Here is a 27173-nt window from a genome sequence, read left to right as displayed (position 1 = left end):
GGCGCTGTCGCCCCCGCCTCGGTGCCCGGCCGAGCGGGAGGAGCACAGCGGCCCCGCCGGCTGCGGCTGTGGCTGCTTGCGGGGCTCCGTCGGGGGCGGGCACATGCGTACAAGCGGCTCATCCAGGCAAACACCCCTCACATCTTAAATGAGCTTCATTTAGCAGCAGCCGCTTCAGTCGGGCTGGGTGCTGCCGGGCTGCGCTCCGAGCGCCGCGCGTGGAGCCCCCCGGGGCAGGCCAGCCTCGACGGAGCCCGCCGCGCCCCGCTCTCCATGGGACTGAGCGCGGCGGCGGCTCCGCGCTCGGGCGGCGGAGGCTGAGCGCGCCCCGCGGGGGCGCCGGGCATGGCCGCGGGCGGGCGGGGGCCGAGCCGTAGCCGCGGGCACAGCGCCCTCGCGGGGGGCACCGCCGCGGCCATGGAGCGCCGCTGATCGTCGCCGCCGCCGGGAGACAATGGCCCTGCACAAACTCCGCTCGGTGCTGGAAGGTAGGAGCCGCGGGCGGCACGGCGCCCGGCCGGAGCGGGGACCGCGGTACCCCCGGCGGTGCCGCCCCTTCGGCCGCCCCGCGCTGCCCTCGGCGCCCTCTCTGCGCCGGCAGAAACTTCGGGGCTGCGGGCGCGGGGGCTGCGCAGGGGCTTCGCTTCTGCCGGGGCTGCTCTTTTCGGGCAGCTGCCGGAGCTCCGCACCTCCCCATCGCACCGCCCCGCGCCCCTGCCCCGCGGCCGCCGCTCGCTGGCCCCTCTCTGCCCCACGGCAGACACAGCGCTGCGGCGCCGGCTCGGGGCCGCGGCTGCCGGAGCCCAGCGGGGGTCGGCCCGGGGGCCCGCACCCATCCCGAGCTGCCCCCGGTCCCGCTAGTGCGGGCGGGCGGCCGAGACACCTCGGGCTTGGGGAGGGTCCCAGCGGCGGGGACGCCTCGGCATCTCGGGTTTGGGGAGGGTTCCAGCGGCGGGGACACCTCCGTACCTCGAGTTTGGGGGTTTTAGGAACACCTCGGGTTCGGCGGGGTCCCAGCCTGCAGAAAGGTGGGTCACAGTAGCAGCGACCCTACCCCGGTGACCCGTATATTCTTGAGACACACCGGCGGAATCCTACGCTCGTCTTTTCACAGTAAAAATACTCTCTGCTTTCGTGACTCTCCTGACGAGCTGCTCCACACTGTTCAGCTTATCACACTTGTTATCGGGAACACGGTCTGGTTTCAGTAAGGTTTTCATAAAATCAGTCACCCGAGTCACAAGCTACACGCTGACCGGTGTTTACATGTGCTTTTCTTCTTGAGGCTTTTAAATCTTGTTTCTAACTTATTTCTGTTCAGAGGTAAACAACGGAGCAAGGCTCCTCATCCGAGTATTTCTTTGTGCTATTATTTATACAGCTCGACAATGGGCGAGAGGTTTCTGTTAGGAAAGAAATCTTGATGTGGCACTTAGGCTTGTGCCTCAAGAGATTATTTCTAGCATTCTGTATCTTCTGGAGCAATAGCAGACTTGATGGGGGTTCCAGTCTGTTGTTGTTTTGTTTTGTTTTTTTTAATGATGATTGTTATTTTAAATTATTCTGTTAGGAGATGTTGTGACTGCATGCATTATTGAAGCCAACAAGGCACTACTGCAGAGTGGAGAATTGTTTAGTGTATACATTGATGTCTTCCCACAGTGTGAAAGTTGTAAAGAAGTCTGTTTTAAATCCAGAATGGGCCATAAAATCCCATGTTCCTGGCATGAGGGACTTTATGTCTTTAAGGTTTCAAAAATTATTTTTCATTTATTAACATCATAACTGAGAGACAGAAGATACTTGTTCTTAATAAATGTCTGTCTCTATATTGTTAACCATTCACAGAGTTTAGGAACAACGTAGGAACATATGGCTTACATGGGGAATACAAGGCATTTAGATTCTTTTTTCTACTACCTCTTTTAAGTAACATATCTAAATATCAGAAGCCACTATAAAACAACCATAAAATACAGCTGTTGTATCTACTACTTAAATACTTTATACACATGCAGATTTAATTACATTTCAAAAATATGTGATTGCTGCAAAATTGACTGTACAGGTTTTCCATTGAACAGACCTGTACATTTTTTATGATCACACTAGTGTCCGGGTAAAAAGTCCCTCTACAGGAAGTTTTTTGTATTATTCATAATCCATAAATTGCACAAAGCCATTAGTCAATAAGCTGTTAGTATTCTAAACACATCCCTTGCCATGACTACAGAAACAACCTATCGTTACTTAGCATCATAAACTCCCTTTTAGCTCTGCTTCAATAGAAGTCCTTACATAGTCCCATTATTACACCTAATCAGAAACAAAAAAGTGTATTCCTGTAGATAGGTGTATAGATTCAGTTCCAGGAGGAAATTGCTGGGAATAAAATTCAAAGTAACCATCCATATTTTACAAATTGCATCTTAAATTCTGCATGGAAGCTCTCCCTAGAGTGGCAGTAAATTTTTTTTTCTCCATAAAAATAGCTTCATGTGCAGAACTGGGGGAGTTCTGCTAAACCCCATGTAAAGTACTATGAAGCTTAGTGTATCATGAGAAGTCATATTTTATTTAATACTTCTTAGAAACATCTTCTGTTCTTAACAGGGAATGCATGTATACATTTCTGTCATCCACAGAGATTCTATTTTGTGGCTGTTACCTCAGAGCAGAAAAGAGCCCCTCATACTTTGTGGCAGTTGGAATTTCTTACATTAAGCTTGTTCAGAGCTATTCATCTGTTCTTCCTCAGCTATCAATATCAAGGACTATTTAAATAAAAACCTAATGTAATTCTTTGTCTCTGTCTGTAGTGTTCAGCAGAACTTTTGAAAGTCTCATCCTGAGCCCACCATCCTGCCTGGATTCTTTGCTCTCCTCCAGCTCTCCCAGGCAGCAGTGCTGCTGGAGCACGACAGCCCTGAGATTTCAGTGGCTGCAGCTTTTGCTCAAGTGGAGCTCAGCCAATGCCCACCTGCTTTCTCAGCGGGCTCTGGAACCCTTAGGAGGCCAAGAGCTTGCTGCATTTGGGCTGTTGGAGGACAAAGCCTTTGCCTCCTGCCTTCAGTTCTCAATGCCATCTTAAACATGCCAGAATCCTTCCCTGAGCCTGGCACAGCTTGCAAAATGCAACTGCTCTACAAGAGTGAAGCACCAGAACCTCCAGTTCATGAGAGAGAAAAGCAGCTGCTTTCATAGTAAAGCCATGCCCCTGTCAGGCTTAGGAAGTAAATATACCTACCTTGAATTTCCTCATACCTGGTGTTCCCCCAAAATGGGTTTGCTAAGGGCTTGTTCCCATGCTTCAAATATGCTCCCTCTTTCATTTCCATATGCTGTTATTTGCTTTAAAAAACTGTACAAGCTGTCAGTTAAATCCTTCCTCTACATTAGTTTTGGTCTATTTCAGTTAATATATTGGATTAATTTAGAAAGCCAAAAAGAGAATTCTCTAGCTTCTGACCCAGTAATTCAACAAGCATCCAGGAGTAGAACAAATTACTGCTACATTCTCAACCTTCCAGTGGACTACAGAATTATTTCCAACTCCATCAGGTTGCAAGAATGTGGACTGCTATGATTTAACTTCCTGCCATTCTGCTCCAGCTCCTCATTTGCATTTTGGCATGATTTCAACAGTTAATTTCTCACAAACAAGTAGTGTTAGGAAGTAATGCTTCCTTCCATACAAAAGCTAGAAATTATGGCTGCCTATTTCCAAAACCAAAAGGTGTAGTAATGCCACAAAAAGCTGAAAACAAGCAGGAAAAAAAGGTTATTCAAAAATCTCCTAATAGTTTCATGATTTGTTCATTGAAGCCAAAAGCAAAAGTACTGACTGTAGAAGCTACAGTGACCCTAATAAAGGCAGTATCAAGTGATACTTGATATTTTTTACTTAAACAGTATCTACTTTCCACCTTTTCTGCTGCACTGAAAGAAAAAAGTGAAGCTCCAAACTGCTTGCAGTGCTAAGCAGTTCAGCAAAAGTAACTCAGGTAACTGCAGACCAGGATTCAAAAAGCTGCAGTTAAAAACAAGGCAAGTGTTTGGTGGTGTGTATTACACCTTGCTCTTCATACACATACAAACTTCATATTCAAAATGCACCACCCTGAAGCATAACTTCAAATACATTAACTCCCTCTTTTTCCTAAGACGTAGATGACAGTGACTGCTAAAATTCTTACAGAACAACTTGGTTACAATTACATTGATATTAATAGCAAATTTTGGTGGGTAAGTCATGTATATGGCTGTAGCCAGAGTATACTGTAACACTGGGTTGAAGCTAAAGGAACTACTAAATTATGTATCCCTATCTAATGAAAAAGTTAAGATTTTCAGCATCTTCCTTAAGGTTTAATTCACAGGGAGAGATTAGACAGAAAAATTACCCTTGAAGTAAAACTTTATAAGCTATTCATCATTTATGAACCTGTCAGAAAGTCATAATTCACTGGAGGAATGAAGAGAGCTGCTAATTGCACATACTCTAGTACTTGCAGTTTACATACAAAACAAACCCAGCACTAGGAGTATAACTTGTCTGGACTGAAGCAAAATTTTAGTGTCTTGGATTCAAGCTGGGATTCTAACACTGCAGACAAGCTTGCTGCTTGTCTGCCTTGTACATTCCAATTTGGTTTTTTTAACTAACGAAGCATTTAACAGTTTAGGACAACTTAAACAGCTTGCTACCTTTAAACAGCTTGCTGCCTCTGTCAACATACAACTGGCAACTGCCACCTCAAATACTGCAAGATATGGGATTGGGTGAGTGTAAATTATACAACAAAAACCAGCAGGTAACTTTTAATTTAAAAAATCCACATTTCTTTCAGATTATCTTTGTGCTTCACTCAGTTTTCTGTTACTACAAAGCTGACTCGACTATGCAGCAGTAAAGGATGGCCAATATGTTAAGAAAGCATTTCACAAAACCTCCTTCTATATCGTATGGTAAAATTGATGAACACTAAGTTAAGTCTCTTTTTAAGGGACTGAGAGTGAAAAGGGGGAAAATAAAAAATTATAGTCAGTACATAAATTGTTGCTAGACATGAAAGAAGATAGCAGAAGAGAGCTTTAAATACTAATTTGTAATAGACATTCCAGAAATTATTTCCACTGAAAAATATAGTATATTGCTAATAAATAAGAGGAGATAAAGAACTCTGGTATAATCTGATCGATTTTTAAGTCAAAAGTATCACTATCCAATTTCTCTAGGAATAAGCTATTTCTGGGAAAGATGTATTCAGAATAGTCATATGGACCAGGATTAGCTCTTAGCTCTGTCAGCCAGAGGGAAGTCATCTGAACTTAGAAGTCAGTGTACATATTTTAATAAGGTTTTGAAACCCCTCATCAACATGGTTTGCACATGCAGTCTTCTCATCAGTCTCTTGCTGCACACAGCTTGGAGATGAAAAAAGGGCTCTTCCATATAAAAAGGAAAGTTTCTATTTTAAAAATGAAAGCTATCATTATTCTGGCAGAAGTTTTGCTGGCAGACAGAGCCATGGATGGATTATAAGTAACAGGATGTGGAGCAACTGGTAAAATGAAGCAGCTCACAGCTGCTTATACATTTCTAATGGGGGACAGGATCAGAAACATTAAATGTTCTTAGCCAACCTAGAGGGGACTCTGTCACAGATCCATCCAAGCATGAATTGTTCTGGAGATGATTTTTATCAAAGGGACGTGGGAGAACTGCACTTAATTCCTGAATCAGTTAACCTGGTTTCTCTGCAGAGATAGAGTCCCAATTTGTTTCTCTGGCAATCTTAAAGAGAGGAATCCCTACTGGAAACAGCTGGAGTGAGATGAAACTGTTATATCTGAGAATAGACCTGAGTGCATTCAGATACCCTGCTGGCAGTTAATGGCTAACAAGATTTGGATCTTAGAAGGCACCAGAGTCACTGTTAATAGCTGGTGAAGCCCACTTCTGCTATCAAGCTTCTGTGAGAAGGATTAAAAATGTGTTGGCAGCTCCACTAGCATGCTCTGGGTAAGACTTAAACTAGCTAAAATATGTCTTGCCTGATGCACACCTTCATCTCTGTACTTTATTCTGTGACAATCCTGCTGTATGTTCCAATATGAGGAAACCACTGGAGCTGTTAATAGGATAAGTTGTAGGCAGCCACCTTAAATGCTCTTTGATACTCATTTTACCAATCTGCAAATGTTTCTGTTGAGACTGCGATAGATTAAGAAATGTATACAGGCTATGAACTATAAAAATGTTTGGGATTCAAAAACTGCCATGTTTTCATCCTCAGCAGCAGAACTGTTAGCCTTAAATACAGCAGCAACAGATGCAATCCAGTATTCCTTTTGTCAATTAACAAACACAGCAAATGCTAGGAAGAGAGAGAAAAGTCTCATTCCTTGAAATTTATAGTTTGTGTTTCTGAGCTAAAAATGGCTTGAATCCTAAAGCCATTAACAAGCTTTTTGAAAGAAAAGGAGGTGACCATGCACACAGAATTACATGAAATCCAAGGTGTCTGGACACTTTACCTGTCTGTCTAAATTGTACAAGTTCTTTATGAGACCACCCACCAAGGATTCACTTTGAATTTGTTCAGCAACTAATTCTTGATCAGAGTTCTTACAAGCAACCAAACATGTAGTTAATGTTGGCCAGAGAATAAGATAGGATATAATAAACATAAATGTCCCCAACTCATTAATAGCTAATATTACTGTTTCAATGCATGAGTAAAACATGGATATAAAACCTGAAATACTGTGATGAGCAGTTGCTGAAAGTAACTCTAATTTTAGTACAGAGGGCAAATGAGGAGCTAAGTTTAAGAAGAACAAACAGAAAAGGAACCATTCCCATAAGGCAAAACAGAGTACATAATTAAGATCAAGCATTTGTTACTCCAGGCTGTATCTGCCAGAAAGAAGCAGGCATCCTGGCAACATCTTCCAACATGCATGACCCGTGAGTTGCCAGTTACCATCCCTCTGGACTGTGTGTGTACAAGGTGCTGCCTGATCCAAGGAGCAGAGCACAGAGATCCAATGAATCCTGCTTTAAGCAAAGCCTGTCATCTTTATCCCTAGGATTCTGGCTACCACTATACTAAGAATGTGTAATACTCTAAATGATTAAGTCTTTATTTTAAAACATGGTGGAATGTTTCTCAGCTGTGCCTGACTGCTGCCCAGTTTGATATTCAGCTTGCCCTGCATGCATAGATCCCCCATTGTCATCACTGAAGACAGACACTGCTCTCAGAGCCACACAGCAAATCGAGTCTGCTGTCTCTGTGGGAAGATCTCTAGAGCATGCAGAAAGAGCAGGGGAAAGATGGATCATAGGGAGCTCAGAGCTGAACTGTATCCCATGAAATCTGAAGAATGTGTTTTGCCATAAAGTACAAGCATATGTCAGATTTGCAGCCTAAAGCACTTGTTTATCCAAGCAACATGCTGATTTCTCAGTATTGGGTTGAGCACCCATTTACTGCAAAACTAACTATAGTATTCTCATTTTTAAAGAGAAGTAGGAGCCACACATTTCTGAGCCTCCCTCTGTATACTCCAATGCAGAAATTGCCTTCATTTTTTCTTTTTTAGCTTAGATTTACTTCATAAAATTTGGGAAATGACAACAAAGAACATCTTGACTTCTGCAAACAATGCAGTTTATTACACCAGTTCAGGGGCTTCTTTTATGTTATTCTGTAAGCCTACTTCAGCAACAGAATAGTAAGAACTTGAATTGCATGTTTAGTGTCTTCACTTTTCAAAATGTATACAGCTGTCTGCAGGCTGTGTGATCTAAAATATTTAATGCAAAGAAGTGAAGAAAATGAAAAATCCATTATTTTAAAAACAGACAGAAGCTGGCTGCTTTTTCTGTGTTTCTAGTTCATGCTCACACAGGTATAAACTATCAGAGCTCTAAATAGGAGTACCAGAGTGTGCACCATAATTCATGAAATACAAGTACAAATAGCAGATTCATGAATAAAAGAAGCTCCTCAATCTCTGCCTTGTGTGCATGCTGCTGTTGGCTTAAGGATGGCCTCTTCTGCAGGGTACAGATCATCAGGGGAAAGCCCACTGTAAGGTGCAGAAGCACTAACTTTTATTACATTTATCACCTAAGTATCTCTGAGTTCATAAGGTCAGTGTCCCATAGCTCAGGCTCCTCTGGGAGAATTGTCATCATACTCCTCCAGTGAAAACAAAACCCCCAGCCCTCCCCCTGAATCCCTTGGATATTCAGTGCAATCCTGCACTGTGCTGTTGCTTACATCAGCATGCCATGTTGCAATGGCATCTTTACTCACTACTTGTGCTTCCTGTACCATAACTATGGAGCTAAGCCTAGACTTATCTTTCATCCACACTGAAGAATAGTCATGTCAGAGAGATCTGTGAGAGGCTTTAAGAGAGGAAAAAAGGAGCAGAGGAGTACTGTGTCCCGTTTCAAGTTCAGATGCACAATAAATATTTGAATTGCAGTTTATTAGAAATAAAAAGATCATTCTTCATCCTTCTGGAAGTGCTACAAGACTGTTAGTGAAAGTGTTCAGTCTCTCATGTCTGTTCCAATTGCTGTGACTGTGTCCCTGCTGCAGCCCCAGGATAGTGGTTCAGCAATGGCTCTCTAATGCACCAACTTCCAGGATTTGTCTCTTCCCTAGACATCTTCCTCCTTACGGATTTGTACTGTCCAAATTAGTCTTTGAGATCTGAAATTATTTTTCCAGGAAGTAGTATGAATTTAGGACACCAAGAGATTGCTTTGTTGTTTTTAAAATGCACACAAAAATGGAAACAGTCTGAAAGGTCTCAAAATATCCTGACTGATTATTTTTTTCCTTTTCTTTTCATCCTGAGTATTGATAGACCTTGTTTACAGCCCCTTAGCTCCTGTTGGCTTTCCCACATGATACTGTGTCATGTCAGTGCACTCAGTTCAAGGCAATACTACCTCAGGCAATCCTGCCCAGTACTCTCAGGAAGAACAGGTAAGTCCTCCCCACCTTTCTGCCAGCAGTGTCTCTCTGATGAAGACAGCACACATGCAGACCATTAGCCAGAGACACCTCTTTTCTTCATCAGACTGTCACCCCGGATAAAAGTGCCAAAGGAAGACCCTGGAACATTTGCTACCTGGGCTACTGAATGCATCTTAAGGGTTGTTGAGAGCATGAGGAGGATGGGCACTGCTAGGGAAGGGCAAGAACAAGGTGTAAGAGATTAAAACTGAAGAGGATGGAAAGGGCAGGGAACAAATGGAAGGTGGCCCATACCTTCCCAGTCATCCATAGAACATGACAAAAGAAGCCAGTAAGACAAATATTCAACCCATATCTTTTGCAGTTGCCTGAATATCCATGTTCCTCTGCAAGGAATAGGCTCTGTTTGTTTGCATTTACACACATACAGGACTATTTATAGAAACAGCACAGCTCTAGTGAAAGCCAATCAGGCTTTCAGAAGTCCTTTTAGGGGGGTTGTTGCTTTATCCACATCAGCAAGAAGGGAAATCAATGGTTAGTGTAACAGAACATCTATTCTTATGTTGTTTCCACCAGTACAATCACTGAAATAAATGTAGATGCATACTGAAATTTTTAAAAAATACTGTATTGGAACAGTGGTAGCCATAGGAAAGAGCTGTACTAAATAAAAACCAAAGCAAACCAACAAGCCCTCAATTTTTCACTGTTACTTGAAAGTGACTATTTGCATTCATTTTGTTAGTCACATGTTAATTTCACTCACATTTCTCTGTGTGTTTGCTTTAAGAAAAAAAGTCAAAGCTCGTTTTGCATTTTGAGAAGCAGCATAAGTTACACAGAACTTGCTCTGTCCTTGCAAAACAGAGGGTGGGCACAGCTCATCTTTAAGAAAGGTGAATTCAATAGAACATACTGCCACAGGATTTACACAGGACTGGGGAAACTGCCTTTACTTTAGCAATAAAAGTCAACATTGAAGTGTTGCACCAAAACCAGTGTAGAAAAGAGAGTGACAACTTTATAACCACTGTCAAGATTCTGTGTAAGGGACAAGTGATCTCAGGAGTAAAAATGCATTGGAAGTTCACGCAATGCATAAACTCAGATTCTTCAGTGTACAGTTTAAACAGAGGAGATGCAAAAATAAACTGTAAATAATTGTAAAATAATACCTATGTAAGGAATAGTAAAAACTAAAACCAGCTGAAAACTATTGTCAATCATGTGTTAATAAAGATGGGATATTTGTTCATTTGCTTTAAAGACATCCATAATGAATACCAGTAATGGGTGCTAGATACTTTCTTCTGAAGGAGGAATTTTCAGTTTAGGATGAGTCAGTAATGATTAGAAGCATCTGCTTTGTATTTGGATAATGACAGATAGTATATTTTTAAGTATATTAATATTGATGAAAATGCAGAATTATTGCAAAAATGGAAATTGAAAAACTGCTTAAATCTTCACCTACTCCAACATAATCCATCCCTAAAAATCAAATAAGCTTCTAAGAACATAGCACTTGTTTGCAAGACTCATATGGTATTTTAGAAGACACCCACAGCTATGAACTGACTTACACAGGAAAAAGCACTTGTTGGTGAGGAAAGTTTCAGAATGAAACACAGTCTACTTCAGTATGGGTAGAGAGAAGAAAGGGCAGCAGAAACATACAAAATAAAACATAAATGCTGGATGGACACTTTCAGGAGCAGACTTTGATCCCTTTAATCTTTTCCCAAGGTGATATATCCATGCCAGTGTTAGAGGAGCATCTGGATGAGTTGAGTCAAGATCGCTGTGGTTCACAGTCAGTGCATGCTCACTCTGCAGCTCCAAAGGGCTCAGAGTCCAACAGCAACACAGGGAAAAGCACAGATGGAAAAAATGCCATTTCAACTGAGCCACTGAAATGCCTGAGCAACAAGGCAGGAAGGCTGGGAAAATAAAATTAACTTCTTGAAAGTGACAATAAAATTCCTGCTGAAATCTCTTTTTTGCCCTGCAGTGCTAAGGCCATGCCTGCCTGACAAGTAGATTAAGAACATGGGAAGGGCCATACCAGGTCACATCAAAGGTCCATCTTGCTTGGTATCTTCTTTTACAGAGATATAAAAGCAGAATGAGTATAAAAATAGAGCAAATTATATTTGCCCCAAATACATCCCAGAATTCCAACAACGTATGGCTTAAGGGGTTTCTGAAAAAAAATTTTCTACCTCAAGGATTCATTATGAATTATGTGCATTTTAAAAGAAAAAAAAAGAAAAAGCTTTGTTTAATTCAAACATGCCACCTGCTTGCTTTGTCTCACACCCCCTGGTTCTCTACTGGAAGAGACAAGCAGTAGTTGCTCAGTTCCCCATCTCAGTGATACTTGTGGTTTTGGAAATTGTCTTATCTCCCCTCAGCTGCCTTCTGCCCAGGGCAGTCCAAGCCTGCTTAGGTAGTTCTGTAAGAGCTGTGGCCAGGATTTCTGAGATACTCCAGATGCAAGCAAATGGAAGATTTGAAGAGTGGCATATTAATTTATTCAATTTCATTCTCTTTTCCCCTTCCAGGGAATCCTAAACAATTTGAAGTGACAACGTTGACAAAGCATTTTAGGACAATCTAAATATTAAGGCTGCTTTAAAATTGCTGATGGACTGTGGAATATGGAGTTTTTCATATGGATGCTTCTTGGGTGCAGGGAATGTGTAAATGTAAGGGAAAGGCCAAAAGTAAAACAGCCAGAAAGGAAGGAAAGGAAGAAGGAGGCTGTCCATCTCCAGAATGTGCATCTGCCCATTTTCTGCTGCCTCATCATTTGCAGAAACCACTGCTATTGTGTGGCAGCATCACAACAACCATTCTTGCAAGCACAAATCTGTGAAATCTATGGAGGGGTTAAGACCACTCAGTGTCTCCTGTGGTCGGGATTAATTTCTTGGAAGCTGAAGAAGTCTTTTGCACACATTGTGCAAATAGAGTTTTAGGATAAATATGATTCATTGTAGCAGTGAAACATCTTGTTGCAGGATATAAAAGTTTTATAGACAAGAGATACCATGTAAACTCTAGAAAATATTCTTAGAAGTCCCCTCAAACAATGAATTACTGTTCTCATTCACACTTTCTTGAGGAACCTGGAAGAAGGACCAGCAGTGCACATAGACTGCATTGGTTTCATGAGTTGAAATTTAAAGAAAACACATTAATTAATTACATCCTTTGTGTGTTGTGAGTTGTTTTGGTCAGTGATGCCAGGATTTGCATGAACTGGGACTGCAGAAAATATATATAACTTTGAAGAATTACTGATGTTTCTCCTGTCCAATTTCTCTCATCAGTGTTGCTTGTAACAATCCTGGTAGTGGAAGGCATTGCTGTTGCACAGAAGACACAAGGTACAATTTCAGTTTGATGATTTTCTCTCAAAAAATTGAACAGTTTTATAACTTAATTAAGCAATATAAATGAAATGTTTGTATTCAGATATGAATAGCTCTTGAATTACCAGTATGAACTTCAGGATTTTCCATTTCCCCCCATTTGCTGCATTTTCTCCCAAATGAACAAAGCCGTGCAGTCACAAAGAACATGGAAGTTTCACTTTCCTAGGTAAAGTTCTACACTTTTAGATGTTAGAGGTGGGAAAGAAACCACCACAGAAATTCATGTTTTCTGTATCTGACAACAAGCTTTTCAAATAGTCCACCCACAAACATTTTTGAAACCTGCTGAGTGGGGAAGGAATCAATTGCACAAACCTTATTTTTTCATATGTGGGATTACACACAGTTAAGAGAGAAGAATTCCTTGAACTGCCACCTACAGAATTTCCTTGAAAAATTTCTGCAGAATAGAGAGAGTTTTTACCCCCATAAATCAAAAAGCTATCAAGGTACCAGTGGAAGGTGATGTAATTTACTGGGGGCATCTAAGACCTGTACCAGCATGGATGTCCTCTCACAGGTCTGCAAATTAAAACTGTGCAACTATAAATAACACTATGAGTACCCTGTGAGATTTAGGAAATACCTAGCTGAAAATATATATCCTGTATCTTACTCTCTCCAATTCTGTGGATACCAAGGAGAAGGGCCAAAGGTACTTAAGAATGTCAGAGATTCCCAACCTTATCTCTGTGGATGAGGAAATCTGAACCAAGCTCTGTGAATGATCCAGCATGAGGAATTACCTTACTAAACTGCATAATCTCAGTCACAGAACACATTTCCCTGTACATCCAGAAGAGGAGCTTTGATCCTAAATGAGACCTTTAGCTACCAGGGCAATCTAGGAATTTCATAAACTACCATTGCTGTGTTTAGTGTATTTGCATATTGAAATTCATTCTGTTACAAACTTCCTGTATTCCAGCAAATTACTGTAAATAGATATCCCACCTTAGCATATTCTGGAATCAGGGTCAAGACCAATGAAAGCTGACAAATATTTCTGATTATATTTACATAGGAATGGAGATGACATAACCCATAAAATAATGGTATTGGCAGCCACTGTGACTGTTTAACTTAGAAAGAAGAGTATCAAAAACATGAACTGAGTAAAAAATTACTCCCTCTCCTTTCCAAGGATCTCTGGATATATTTGATATTCGAAAACTGTGATTTCTTTAGGATATACCCCACCAAAAAATTAAACATAAGATTTTCTTAGATAGATATTAATGAGTGCTTTACAAGAGGGCAACCAAAATAAATTACTTTCTTCTTTATAGGCTATGTGTCATGCCAGAATTTTACTTTATCAAATCTGCATGCTTGCAGAAGAAACTTATTTGATCATTTTTTTTCTTTTTGCTTAAGGTGGGCAAAACATTGGAGTGAATCGCATTCCTCCCACCCAGTGTGACAACTGGGTCCGGACCAGTAATGGAGGACATTTTGCTTCACCAAACTACCCAAACATGTACCCACCCAATCAAGAGTGCATCTATATCTTAGAAGGTACATGCTTCATTTCTGTTTTGTTTTGCTGTAATCTTGCTGTTAAATAGAAAATCTTGAACTGGTAAAACTGTCATCTTACCCTGCTGTAAAGTATTGCCTGGCCATACTGGTAATATAATGAATTTTGCAGTCATTTACTTGAACAAGAAACGAAAATTTCTCTCTTAAGTAATAACAACAAATAAATAAGAAATGCAAACATTAAGAAAATAGCTATGTAGAATAAGACATATCCTCACAACTAGGAAAAGGAGCAGCATATCTACTGTAATCCATGAAGATATGGAATTAGTAAGATAAAAATTGTAGCTTGTTACCTTAATAGCACTAATAATAGATTGCAAAAGATGAAGGCTATTTCATACCATGCTGTAATGTTCTATCTCACCAGCAGAAAACCTTTATGCTGTCCTTCATTAATAAAAAGATATATCTGGCTGCCATAGCACTGTACTAAAAATACAGAGATTTGTTAGCACTGCTGAGGTGACTATTTGAATAATGTGATGAGGACAAAAAATGTCATTAACTAGAATAAAACCATATTCCAATGAGAATATCTTAAATAAAGGCTGCAAGACTTGAGACACTCCAATTATTTTTCCTCTTATTAGAATGCACCCAAACCCCACTGAAATCAGCTAAAAATACTAGTCAGCCTAATCATCAGATTCATATCAATTAATTGAAATATTTCAAGTAATGAGGTTTGATGAGTTTTTATTTGTACAGCACAGCAGTGGTTCACAGGCCCCTCCTTTTTGCTTGTTCCCATGCACATCCTGGTTTTGCACCTTTCCTGCCCAGGAGTGCCCCAGGGAGCAGCCAGGCTGTCCTGCTGCAGGGCTGGGGCACAGGAGCAGCTTCCAGCTCTCCTCATCCTCCCACAGAAACACTCTGGGTGCCTGAGAGGGGCCAAGGCCTCCAGAGCTTCTAGCCAAGATCTGCTCCTTCATGCAGAGCACTGCCAACATTGCCAGCAGCTCCAAATGCGTGTGGCTCTTGTGAGTGAGGCAGAAGATCTGCTGGGAGGGATGGAGATGCCAGAGAAAATCCTTCTGGCACTCAGGACAAGCAGCAGCGTGTGATTCCTCAGGGCTGTCACTCCAGAGCCAGCCAGGATCGGGAGGTTCACGCAGCACAGCTGATGTCAGGAGCGAGGAACACTGAAGCCATCCATTCACACAGGAGAAGGTTCTGGGATCCAAACCATGGATGTGAGAGTCAGGGCTCTGATCCCAATCCTGATGTGAGGCTGCCACAGGCTCACACTCACCTGTAGCCACCTGCATATCATTGACATATAAGAAGCACTTACATTTCTCTGAATATTCTAATAAAAGATGTCTTCTGTGAAAAGATCTACAAATTTGGACTTTATGTTTAAGAAATATTGAGTGGTTATTCTTATGTTTCTCTTTTCCGTTCTTTTCTGCATAGCTCAGTGCTTTGTCCTTTTTTATGTGTTTTGCTTTCACAGAACACGTTTTAATTTATATCTTAATATTTAACCTTGTTTGAATACCTTTGTACATATGTTCATATCTGTTATATGTGCTGCATTCAATTAATGTGATTTCTGAATTTTCAACAATTAAGATGAGCAAGCAAAAAATTTTGTATGATTCTATGCAAAAGTAACTTTTAGAAAATAATTTTTAAATTTTTGTAGTTGTGTGTTTTGAGAAGTTTCCAGTTTCTCTATTATCTTGCTGTTTTGGAGGCCTGTCTCTTCATTAATTAATGTCTTCATGTGTTTTATCAAGATCTTCATTTAATCTTTTTTTCAATTTTTTTTATGTCTAGCTGCTCCACGACAAAGAATTGAGCTGACCTTTGATGAACCTTATTACATAGAACCCTCATTTGAATGTCGGTTTGATCACCTGGAGGTTCGAGATGGACCTTTTGGGTTCTCCCCTCTCATTAATCGTTACTGTGGTCTGAAAAGTCCTGCACTAATTAGATCAACAGGGAGATTCATGTGGATCAAGTTTATTTCTGATGAGGAGCTGGAAGGAAAGGGATTTCAAGCAAAGTACTCATTTATACCAGGTAAAGATGTCTAAAATTCTAATGGAGTTAGTGACTATTGCTCCCATTGAGCTCTGTGGGTGTGCTTGTCCTCTCAGCCTAGAGCTGCATTTCAGCATGGGCACTTACAGAGGCATAGTGACAGTGTGATAGCCACAGTCTCAGTCCTGCTAATCCTGCTGGGCACATGGCTAAAAACACTTGGGGAACCTTGACTGAAGGAAATTACAGATCTGTAGTTTGCTAGTGAGGAAGACAGTTGAGCTTGTCCATGCTGGTCTTCCGCAGCACCCTTCTTTATTTCTCTACTTGTGCCAGTGTCACCAGTGGTAGGAAAGGAAAGACAACGTATGCTTGAGCTGCCTTTCCACCAGCCTCTCTTCTGGGCATGTAAGGCACTGGACAAAAACACCTGAACCAATTTACAATAGCACTCCAAATGCAAAACATTTTAAATCTCCATTCTGAAAACCCAGAGCAAATATCTGCACAGTCTAAGCACAAGCTCTCAGTATAACTGGATTCCCTCAACCCTTGGGCTCAGAAAACAGAGCTGCTCTTTGCTCAGAGTGCTGTGTAGTTCACAGGTGCAAAGGAGAGGACAATGTGCTGACAGTGCCTTTAGACAAACAAAAATTACATCTGCTCTGTAGAGCTACTTAAACCTGGCAGAGCATCCTTCTTACATGAAAACTTGACCTGATGTCCTTGTGCAGTTCTTGACTATTGTATTCATAGATACTACACATGTAGTTATCAGCATTTTATTGTCCTTTGGGACAAAAGGCAATATACAAATGTCAGCTCTACCACTTCGATAAATGTATACACAAACATAACTTCTTAATGTTATCCTTACCCCTACAGCACATGAAAACACAATTCATGATTATATGTTACTGCTTAGGGATTTAGACTCAGAAACTGCAGATTAACATGGTGACCAGACCATTGGGAATTACATGATAAAATGTTTTCACGGGGACAGTACTTATGCATTGTGCTGAGTCCATTTCCAAAGCCATTTATTTCATCAAGACCACTTTCAAAACTAAATTACTGTAGTTGCAGGGCTGGAATTTTAAATATACATTTAAACTGTATCTTATTTTCACAATAGATTACAACAACTGAAGGACACATATTTTTCTTTTCCTTCCTCTTCGTTTATGTGAAGTGTGGTAAAATATTTTACTGTTTTAAAAATGAAAGGGAACATATGCACATACTCCTGCTTCATAAAAAAAAGCTTGCAAAGAGGTTGAAAACCTTGCAGAATTTTGCATACAATGATCATAGATTTTCATTATAGGTAAATAAAAAGAGGAGGACAAAGTCATGTCCTGGACTGTGCCGAGTCTTAAGCTCAGGACTGAGGCATTCTAGGGGAAGTGATGAACTTCCTATAGAAAAAGTAATTTATAGGATCACAGAAAGAGCCAAACTCTGGACCTTCATTTGGAAAAGAACTTTGTACCAAACCAGTGTGCACTTCTGCATGAACTAGGGCTTTCTTTGCCTAGAAGGACATTTCCTAAACCATGTCTAGAGCTGTTCTGCATGGCCCAATAAAAGAGATAGATAACCCAGGGAACAGTACCTTTAGGATTGAGCAGCCTTCTTCCCATACTTTCAAAAGAGCAGTTAGCAATTTCTAAGTGTTGATATATTCTGCTAAGCTCAGTTCAGATTGTTCAGAACTATATAGACAGCAGTCTGATAAAATAAATCTAAATAAGCTTTTTGCACAGAGAAAGATCCCCTGTACTCTTGTGGAGCTCCAGCAGTTTCAGTGAAAACTAACATGGTTAAATTCAGAATATAATGTCGGAACAAAATACTGAATAGCAATTTTTGGTGTCATGCTGGAAATCTGAGCTGTCAGGGTAGAATTATGTTTTTCAGATAAGGTCAATCTTTGTGGAATAATGTTCTCATCTAAAAAAACTTTGTCTTTATATGCTCCAATTGATTCAGTAAACTTTCTGGTAATTTTTTTTGTGACATAATAAAAAATGGACATAATCTGCAGATAATACTAAAGCTTGAAGTGATTCTCAAGCACTGAAAGCCCTTGTGATTCATGACTTCTTTCTATTACAGATCCTGACTTCACTTACCTAGGAGGTATTTTAAATCCCATCCCAGGTATAGTATTACAGTAACAATTTCTTTATACATGAAATTTTAAATTAATGTCATATTGCATTTGACAGAAGGTCTATCTTCTCCCTAGACTGCCAGTTTGAGCTCTCAGGAGCTGATGGAATAGTACGTTCCAGTCAAGTAGAACAAGAAGGAAAAACAAAACCAGGACAAGCAGTTGACTGTATCTGGACAATTAAAGCCACTCCAAATGCTAAGGTGGGTTTTGTTCATGTAATTCAGTATATAATGGGTTTCTGTGGCAGCAGCAACAGGTAATGGTCACTAACTGTGATTTACATAATGTTGTACTTGACTGAAGTGAGTCATGTAGCAGTGGCTTAGGAAATCCAGAGAGAGAATTGTTTCTCAAATTAAATTTATCTAAGTCCATAGTGCTGGCTTCCTATTATTTGAAGCTTCAAATACCAAATAACTATGAGAACAGTTTAAGCTACAATTTTCAGAGGCATTTGACTTGGATCCTGGTTTTATTGGAAGACTGCAGGCAAAAATGCTGACATCTTCAGTAATTTCCAATAAATCTCACTGCCAAAACTGAATGTTTTGCCTCCAGTGATTCTGTTGGAGAATTTGGTTCTGTTCAAAGTCAACAGAACATGTGCCTGCTTCTCCCATCTAATTCACAATCCTGCACCTTGAACCCCACTTTCATCTGCAGTCTGAGCTAAATGGAAAGACTTTACCTTGTTAGGCAGACAGCACGATAAAATCCTGTTCACAACCCCAGAATACAAAAGCCTGAATCATATTAGTTTCAAAATAATATTAATAATATTTGTTAAATATGTTGCACAGAAGAGCACCTACTTTTCTCCATAGAGCATACACATCTTTAATTTTGCTTCTGCTTGCAGATACATAAAAATTAAAAAATATTTTGAAGCAGTAGCTGCCAAGATAACAAACCTTCCCTCTGCCTTCTTACACACTCCTAACACTTAACTAACCAGCCCTGTTAACCACCTTGCAAGTGCATTCTAAAACAGTAACCAAAAAGATGATAAGAAGAGGACAAGACATGAAAGAAAAGTCCATTAATATATTTGAGCCTTTGAGGAAGTGAGTCAATTCCTAAGAGCCCTATACTAGGCTAAGTAATAGACACAGTTCTTCCAGAAACAATAACAAACCTATTTTCTCTCTACATTGCCATTGAGTGCACCAGGTCTTGTTCTTAAGTATTTTAATAAATTATTGAACGTTGCCAGAAGGCAGAGTTATAGTTGGGTGAGTCCTGAAATTAGATCATCATCCTAAATTATTGATTTAAAACATTACAGAAAAATAATTCTTAGTATTTTGACAGTGGTTTCTCAAGCTTCAATTCAGGCAGAATTATGATGATAAAATCCATTAGATCTGATACAGTGCAGTCTCTTGAGAAAAATAAGCATAGACATTTTTAAATTCCCCAATTTGATTTTGTAATAAAAATAAAGTTTTAAAACTGACACAAGTGTAGCAATGAAAGTACTTTTTAAATGTGTATAGCAGACACTTAATAAATTACATCCAGATTTCATAAAATTACTAGAATAATCAATATAATGTAAGAGTGAGGACCTTTTATACTTGCCTAGCTCATTAATCCAAAGGAGCATGTGAAGAGGTGAGCACTTTTAATGGGATTATTCCTTTGTTATCATACAAATAATAGCTCCACTAAAAGTGTGCTAAATTATTTTTAGTTTCCATTGTAATTTTGTAGCAGATACATGAAGTCAATCATTAAAGGAAAATACCATCTCTCAGCCCAAATACTAGCAATTACAGCTCCTATCTATGTTTTTGAGAGAAGTCATCAATGGAAAACAGGTTCTCCATGTAGCTGAGAATTTCCAGTAGTAAGTCTTTACAAAAACAGCAGGAAAAAAAAAAAGAAAACGGAAGAAAATTTAAAATACATATGCTAAAAATCACAAAACAGTGAGGTGAAATGAGCTAATATGGCACTGGCTGCACCTTCAGACAGAATGTGCAAGGGAAGGCAGTGCTGGCCAACCTGCCTCTGGAAGTACTGGAAAGGAAAAGCCGTGGGCCACCAGTGTCACCTGTTTTTCTTTGTTCTCATGTTTTCAATAAAGCCTGAGAGGTGTAGGAATGGGGAGGGGAATATCTTGTTTTGTCTCCCAGAGGTGTTTGGTAGTGAGCTATGGCAAAGGGGCAGCAAACTGGGTTCTAGAGCCCAGGAGTGGGATTCATCTGCCCTGACCTCCTGCACCCCACCTGAGCAGAGGTCCCAGAGCCCTTGGGCAGATGGACGGCTTGGTCCCAGCCCTCGGGCAGATGCTCACAGCCCCGTGTGCAGGGATCACTCCCAGCCCTTGGGCAGATGCTCACAGCCCCGTGTGCAGGGCTCTGTCCTTGGGCAGATGCTCACAGCCCCGTGTGCAGGGCTCTGTCCTTGGGCAGATGCTCACAGCCTCCTGTGCAGGGCTCTGTCCTTGGGCAGATGCTCACAGCCCCGTGTGCAGGGATCACTCCCAGCCCCTGGGCAGATGCTCACAGCCCCGTGTGCAGGGATCACTCCCAGCCCTTGGGCAGATGCTCACAGCCCCGTGTGCAGGGCTCTGTCCTTGGGCAGATGCTCACAGCCTCCTGTGCAGGGCTCTGTCCTTGGGCAGATGCTCACAGCCCCGTGTGCAGGGATCACTCCCAGCCCCTGGGCAGATGCTCACAGCCCCGTGTGCAGGGATCACTCCCAGCCCTTGGGCAGATGCTCACAGCCCCGTGTGCAGAGCTCTGTCCCAGCCCTTTGGTAGATTCATACAGCCCCGGTGTGCAGGGGCTCTGCCTCTGCAGCAGCCCCGGTGCTGCGGGACACGAGGGTCGGCAGCGGAGCTCGGGCAGCCCCGGGACAGTGCTCAGACGGTCCCGGTGCTCAGACAGCCCCGGTGCTCGGACAGTCCCGGTGCAGTGCTCGGACAGCCCCGGTGCTCAGACAGACACAGTGCTCAGACAGCCCCGGTGCTCAGACAGTCCCGGTGCTCGGACAGCCCCGGTGCTCAGACAGACACAGTGCTCAGACAGCCCCGGTGCTCAGACAGTCCCGGTGCTCGGACAGCCCCGGTGCTCGGACAGTCCCGGTGCAGTGCTCGGACAGCCCCGGTGCTCAGACAGTCCCGGTGCTCGGACAGCCCCGGTGCTCGGACAGTCCCGGTGCTCGGACAGTCCCGGTGCAGTGCTCGGACAGACACAGTGCTCAGACAGCCCCGGTGCTCGGACAGTCCCGGTGCTCACACAGACACAGTGCTCGGACAGTCCCGGTGCTCGGACAGTCCCGGTGCTCGCACAGCCCCGGTGCAGCGGGACACGCAGGAGAGCTCATGGACAGAGGAGCAGCACCTCAGCCTCCGCCTGGGCACATCGCTTCCCTGGCAGCACAATTTTACACTTAACAAACAAGGCCATGTTAAAGTGTAAAATGGCCTTTGGAGCATGTGTAAGTGACTTTGTTTCATATCTTAAAATTTTCAGAAGAATTTTGAGAATTCCAACACAGCCATTGAAGATTTCCAAAAACCTTTTGATGTGTTAATGTAATTTTGACTGAATTACAATCTTGCACAAGTTTCCTGCTCCAGCAAAATAAATTATTTACTTACTCTTTAAATACCATCCCAATCTTCTAATTTCTTTGTTGCATGCGTTCTAACACATATGCTGCCTTCTCTTGGATTAGATTTCTGCTTTTAGAAGTATAAAGATTAGCTTAAATTCATTAATTCTTCCTACACAGCCAGCTTACTTCTCTCTCATTTCCATTTTTATTCAAATTACTCCTGACTTCATGGTTTGTGTCTTCCATAACACAGCTATGGTTCAGTAATTAGCTTTCATTCTGAAGCAATAAATTTTAATTTCCTTATTTTACTTCTGAGCTTTTCTGACTAGACTCCTTCCTTCCCCTATATTTTAACATTGTTTTTATGAATTAGAAAGAAAGGAAAGAGAACAGTCAAAATACTTTAAAATTATTTCAGTACATTTATGCATTCCTTATATCTCTTTTTAGAGAAACAGACTTCACATTTAGCATAAATTTTTGGGGGGTTCTTCACCAAGTGTGTTGCTTTGTAGTGTTTTTCCAAAGGGAGCAGAAATAAAGTAAATTTTTAAATGAAGATTGTTTTGGGGAACAGGAAGAAGTGAAATAGATACCCAAGACAAATGTCAGGTAATGCTTCACATGGACATCTAATAAGAAAATCTAAGTTTAAAAGTGTTGTGAAGTGGGACTTACATTTATGTGTAAGGGAAGAAAACATCTTATTCAAGATTTGCTAAGAAAGACAACTCTCCTCTCTGTATTTCTTCTCCTAAAGACATTGATTCCTCTTTCCTACCAGATCTACATGCGGTTTCTGGACTATCAGATGGAGCACTCCAACGAGTGCAAAAGGAACTTTGTGGCTGTGTATGACGGGAGCAGCTCCATTGAGAACCTGAAGGCCAAGTTCTGCAGCACGGTGGCCAACGATGTGACGCTGCAGACGGGCACGGGCGTGGTGCGCATGTGGGCCGATGAGGGCAGCAGGCTGAGCCGCTTCAGAATGCTCTTCACCTCCTTTGTGGATCGTGAGTACACTCAAAGGGCCCATTCTCCTGCTCAGGTCTCTTAGTAAGCAGCAGGAAAACATGAAAAAGGTTGTTTCTGTTTCCTTCACATACTGGCAGGTAAATTAGATAATTGCTTTATTACATTTCTAACATGGTTCCTGAAGAAAAGCTTTCCTGCATCCTTAAAAGGTTTATTTTCCATTTGAATTCAGCAATACTGCCCTAGGCTACATCCTCCTCACAAAGACACATCCTTCCCTACAAATGAGCACAGAGTTATTTCAAACAGACAGCAGTGGGATTGGAGCTTGCTGTCCCACCAGCGCCCAGTTCCCTGCCAGACACCACAACAGGCTCTTCTTAAGGCCACTCTGGATGTTCAGAAGAACAGAAAACCTGATCCTGTAAAGTCTCTCCTTCCTAAACACAGCTCTGTCTTCAGTTGTGGGTCTGGACCTACAGCCCCTCCAGCCAAGCTGCTCCCTTATCCTCAGCTGCATTTGGCTCTGATGGACCCCACATGTGCTCCCTTAGCAAAGCCCTGTGGTGTGGCACAGTGACAGACAAGTGGTTAAATTCAAGTTTATTCAAGAAGCCTGTAATTAAAGCTGAGTTGTAAATGCCATCTGGATTTTTGTTTGGATTCCATAGCCTGGGTTAGTTTTTATTCTCATTGTAAATTAAGATGTCTCTCGAAAGCAGATTTTTTGTGAGATTTTTTTTTTCTTCTAAGGGTGTTGTACCTGAATGGAATTTTGTTGCCTCACATATTTACAGAAGACAACACTGTCCACACTGCAGAACCATTGCACTGGTGTTTATATGGCACTAATGCAGACTGACTTCAGAACTGAGAGCAGATCTGAGATACATGGGGAGAGCTGAATGAAATATTCCCATTTCAGGAAGTCAGACCTATGATGGTGCTAAAAGTTTTCAAAAAGTTCTGCTTGAAGAATAAACAGTACAGATTTGCTAACAAAAAAAAATAACTTTTCTGACAGAACATGTCTGTAGCCAGTCCTGAATAAGATCTTGGTCAATAACTTGCACAAAAGTTCAGGTTACAGGTAAGAGGTAGACTTTATGTTATGTTCCATAAACCAGTGAATTTTAACATAGGAGAAAAGCTACTTTTTATAAAACAGCCTTTCTTAAGTAACAATATATATAAGAGAAGTAGATTTTGGCTTACTTTGAGTATATGGTAGTAAGGAACAGTTGCATGCTGTAGAATATTGCGTAGCCTACAAGAAGCATTTCATAAGCTTTAGATATTCAGAATTTAAATAAATGTCAGTTTTAAGTACAGCTCGCAAAAACTGATAACTGCCTTTCCACTAGCTTTTATTTCAATACAATTATTAACATTGGTGATAGTGCAAGTTATTCTAGCTTTCAATGTAGAAAATGCTATGAAGTTTGCCAGAGAAATTGTCTATTTATATTATAATTATTGGAGTGGCTTTTTTGTTGTTGTTGAGCTTGGATTTTTTGGGGGGGGGTTTGTGGGGGGGGGGTTTAATGCAAGAGGTTGAAATACTAAATACTCCTAAAGGCAGATAACTTTCCAAATTCATAAGTTTAAAGCAACTCAAAAGTCATTGGCAGAAGAACATCTGCAAAGGTATGTGGTTGTTATTTACCTGAGATACTGCCTTTCTTGGGTAGGGCCATTGAAAAGTATGTGGCTGTAAAGTGTTTCAAGTATTCTTACATAATCTAGTCATAAGCAATGAAACTAACTGAAAAAAGTGAATCTGAGCTTATCTTATTTTCAGATTGTTAAGCTATCTTTCTCTTCTACCTTGCTAATGATTTGTAATTATATGAAGCCAACCATAAAAACAATCAATATTTCTGGAAAGATTTCCATAAATGAACTAATAGTGCATGACAGTCACCTAACACACACCTAGCACTGTTTGCAGGTTTGAATAAGTAATTCAGCTACCAGCAATGTGAAAAATCAATGTATTTGATTCCTGGCTTGATTCAATAGATGAGTAATGCTGGATACAAAGAGCACTGTGAGCGTTGCACCACTTTTGGGCAGCTGTTATGAGAGACCAGCTATGTCCTTGAAGTCCTAGGCTGGAATTGATCAACCATTGTCACTTTTAGACTTCAAACTCCCCAAATAACAAACAAAAGGAAAATGAGTCCATTTGTCCCATCTTCATGAACTGTGAAAAAAAGCCATGCCCACAAAAATTTAAAGGGACTACACAAACATGTGAAATTGAGCCTGTGCTGGCAGATGGAGAAGCAACAGGAAATTTCATCAACCAAATACAGAACTGTAAAAAAAATTCACCTGTTCAGGGAAATGAGAAGGAGAATATGTTTAATATGTTTACATTATGGCATAACTGACAGAAGAGGCCTGATCTCAACCTTCCAAAGGAGTGACCCTGTTTTAAAGCAGTGCTCTTCAGGCTAGAGCTGCTCTCCAAACAATCACATTCTCAACTCACTTGAGCAAGGAAGTGATGTGATGGTTACTGCTACATTTTTAAGCACTGAGATTACATAGATAAACTGTTCCAAAATACCCTCTAAGTATGTTCTGTATTCATACTTGCACTACAATTAAAGCAAGTTTTTGTATGGAACTTCTTGCCAGATTGCCAGAGTTAAGCAGTAACAGCAAATACAGAGCTTAAAACCAATGAGTGTAGGTTACCCAGCTTCAGTGGAGTAAGCCATGGAAAGACAATAAATATTTAATTTAGGAATGCAAAATCAAAATTGTAACTTTTAATGTTCTTTTTTTCTTAGGCATAGCTCCTCTTTTTGTCATTGAGATTCTCAAGCCTAACAGAATGACTAAGCGAGAAATGCAGTGCTCAGGAGCAGTCATTCCCTCTGCTCTACCCTTTGGATTTCCTGTGATGTTCCAGAGAATCCAGGCTGCTCAAGAACACATTCTTTCTGTGAAACCAAATAGCAGAATGTCTACCACACATCTTTGCTGTTTAGTATATAAGTGACTCCATTAATAACAAACATTTCCGTCATAAAAATACCCCATTACTGAAACAAATTAAAAACCAATTTCTTGGTTTCTTGGTGCCCTGAATATATAAATAATTCCCTCTGTATATGCTACAACACCCTGAAAAGAATTATCACTACTTTCTAATATCTTTTTTCTTATGTCAAGGAGCTGTAACAAATACAAAACCATGGGGCAGCCTTCTAGTTAATTTTTTTCTTCAGATTTCAGACTATATATAGATAGATACATAAAAACTAAACTGTGCTCTCTCAATCCCTGCATTAGCTCTAATAGGAGGATCCAAGAGCTTTTGATTCACAAGCAGGAATGACTTAGATGCCTCTAGTTACTGAAATCTCTTGCAATTACTGAAACAGTCCTCCACAAGCTGAAATCTGATTTGCCTTAAGATAGTAATGGGCTCTAAAATGCAGATGCTCAGGGAGTGCTTCACAACATCCACACAGCAGATGCTCCAGAATAAATATATCATTGATAGTGAGCATGGGATTTTTAAGTATTAAGTTTTTAAAGACACAAACTAAAACCTTCTTCCATCATCTGTGTTTTGTGACTGTCTCTATTTGCTCCCTACCCCTTTGGAGCAAGAATGGGTTTGTAGCATTGATAATACTGAAATTGCTGAAAGCAATTGCATGGAGGGAGAAAAGCATCAGATAGTGACGAGCAAGAGAAATGATTGTGTTTGAACCAGAGAGGAAGAATGCATGTTAAAAACCCCAGATACAGAAAGTTAATAGTTTTATTGCAAGGCATCGATTACTGAAAATTCTGAATGTTTTCTTTCTCTTCTCTCCTGCAGCTCCCTGCTCAGGCAACACTTACTTCTGCCATAGCAACATGTGCATCAATAATTCTTTAGTCTGCAATGGCATTCAGAACTGTGCATACCCTTGGGATGAGAATCACTGCAGAGGTGAATATAGTGCAAACCACAGCCTTTATGAGCTAGGCTGGTCAGTTTGCCTTTCAAGAAAGTCATGAAATGTCTTTTTTCCTGGAAATATGCTGAAGACAGCTATTCTACTAATCTCAGGAAGGTGTTCCAAATTTTTTATTTAAACTCAGGACACATGTAAGCATCCTGGATATTGCTCTTACTGCTTTTAACTAAATTTCTTCCTCTTCAGCAAATACTCTCTATTTTAAAAGGATATCAGCTTGATAAGAAGTAGAATTTAGTATTTTTGAGGCTGCATCCTATCAATTTCTAAACTGTAATAAAGCAAGGATTGTAGGGACAGGTAATACCTTTTAGAGATAAAAATAAAGAGCTGAAAAAACACAGAACTAAGTTTTCAAGCACAAAAACCCTCTCAGGGTTGAAATAGAAGCAACAGTCCTCAAAGACAATTTCAAAACATTGTTTAGATGTGTAAATCACAGGCTATTTCAGGATAAATTCAGCTGCTGTATATG

At 40.9% G+C, this 27173-nt stretch overlaps 1 protein-coding gene across 1 annotated transcript in view; it reads left to right on the top strand.

The window, feature by feature from the left end:
* Nucleotides 1-394: 394 nt before the first annotated feature.
* Nucleotides 395-27173, top strand: part of NETO2 (neuropilin and tolloid like 2) — a 30216-nt gene continuing 3437 nt past the window's right edge. Inside the window, exons 1-8 of the mRNA XM_059481390.1 lie at nt 395-488; nt 12344-12400; nt 13826-13966; nt 15776-16024; nt 18107-18151; nt 18240-18367; nt 22522-22750; nt 26557-26670. Coding sequence (XP_059337373.1) covers nt 455-488; nt 12344-12400; nt 13826-13966; nt 15776-16024; nt 18107-18151; nt 18240-18367; nt 22522-22750; nt 26557-26670 — 997 coding nt within the window. The 5' untranslated portion in view covers nt 395-454. The remainder of the gene's footprint in view (nt 489-12343; nt 12401-13825; nt 13967-15775; nt 16025-18106; nt 18152-18239; nt 18368-22521; nt 22751-26556; nt 26671-27173) is intronic.

The sequence above is a fragment of the Ammospiza nelsoni genome, chromosome 13 (assembly GCF_027579445.1).
Source record: "Ammospiza nelsoni isolate bAmmNel1 chromosome 13, bAmmNel1.pri, whole genome shotgun sequence".
In the NCBI taxonomy this organism is placed as follows: Eukaryota; Metazoa; Chordata; class Aves; order Passeriformes; family Passerellidae; genus Ammospiza; species Ammospiza nelsoni.
Note: the sequence above shows the minus strand (reverse complement) of the source record. Positions and strands in the feature narration are given on the sequence as shown.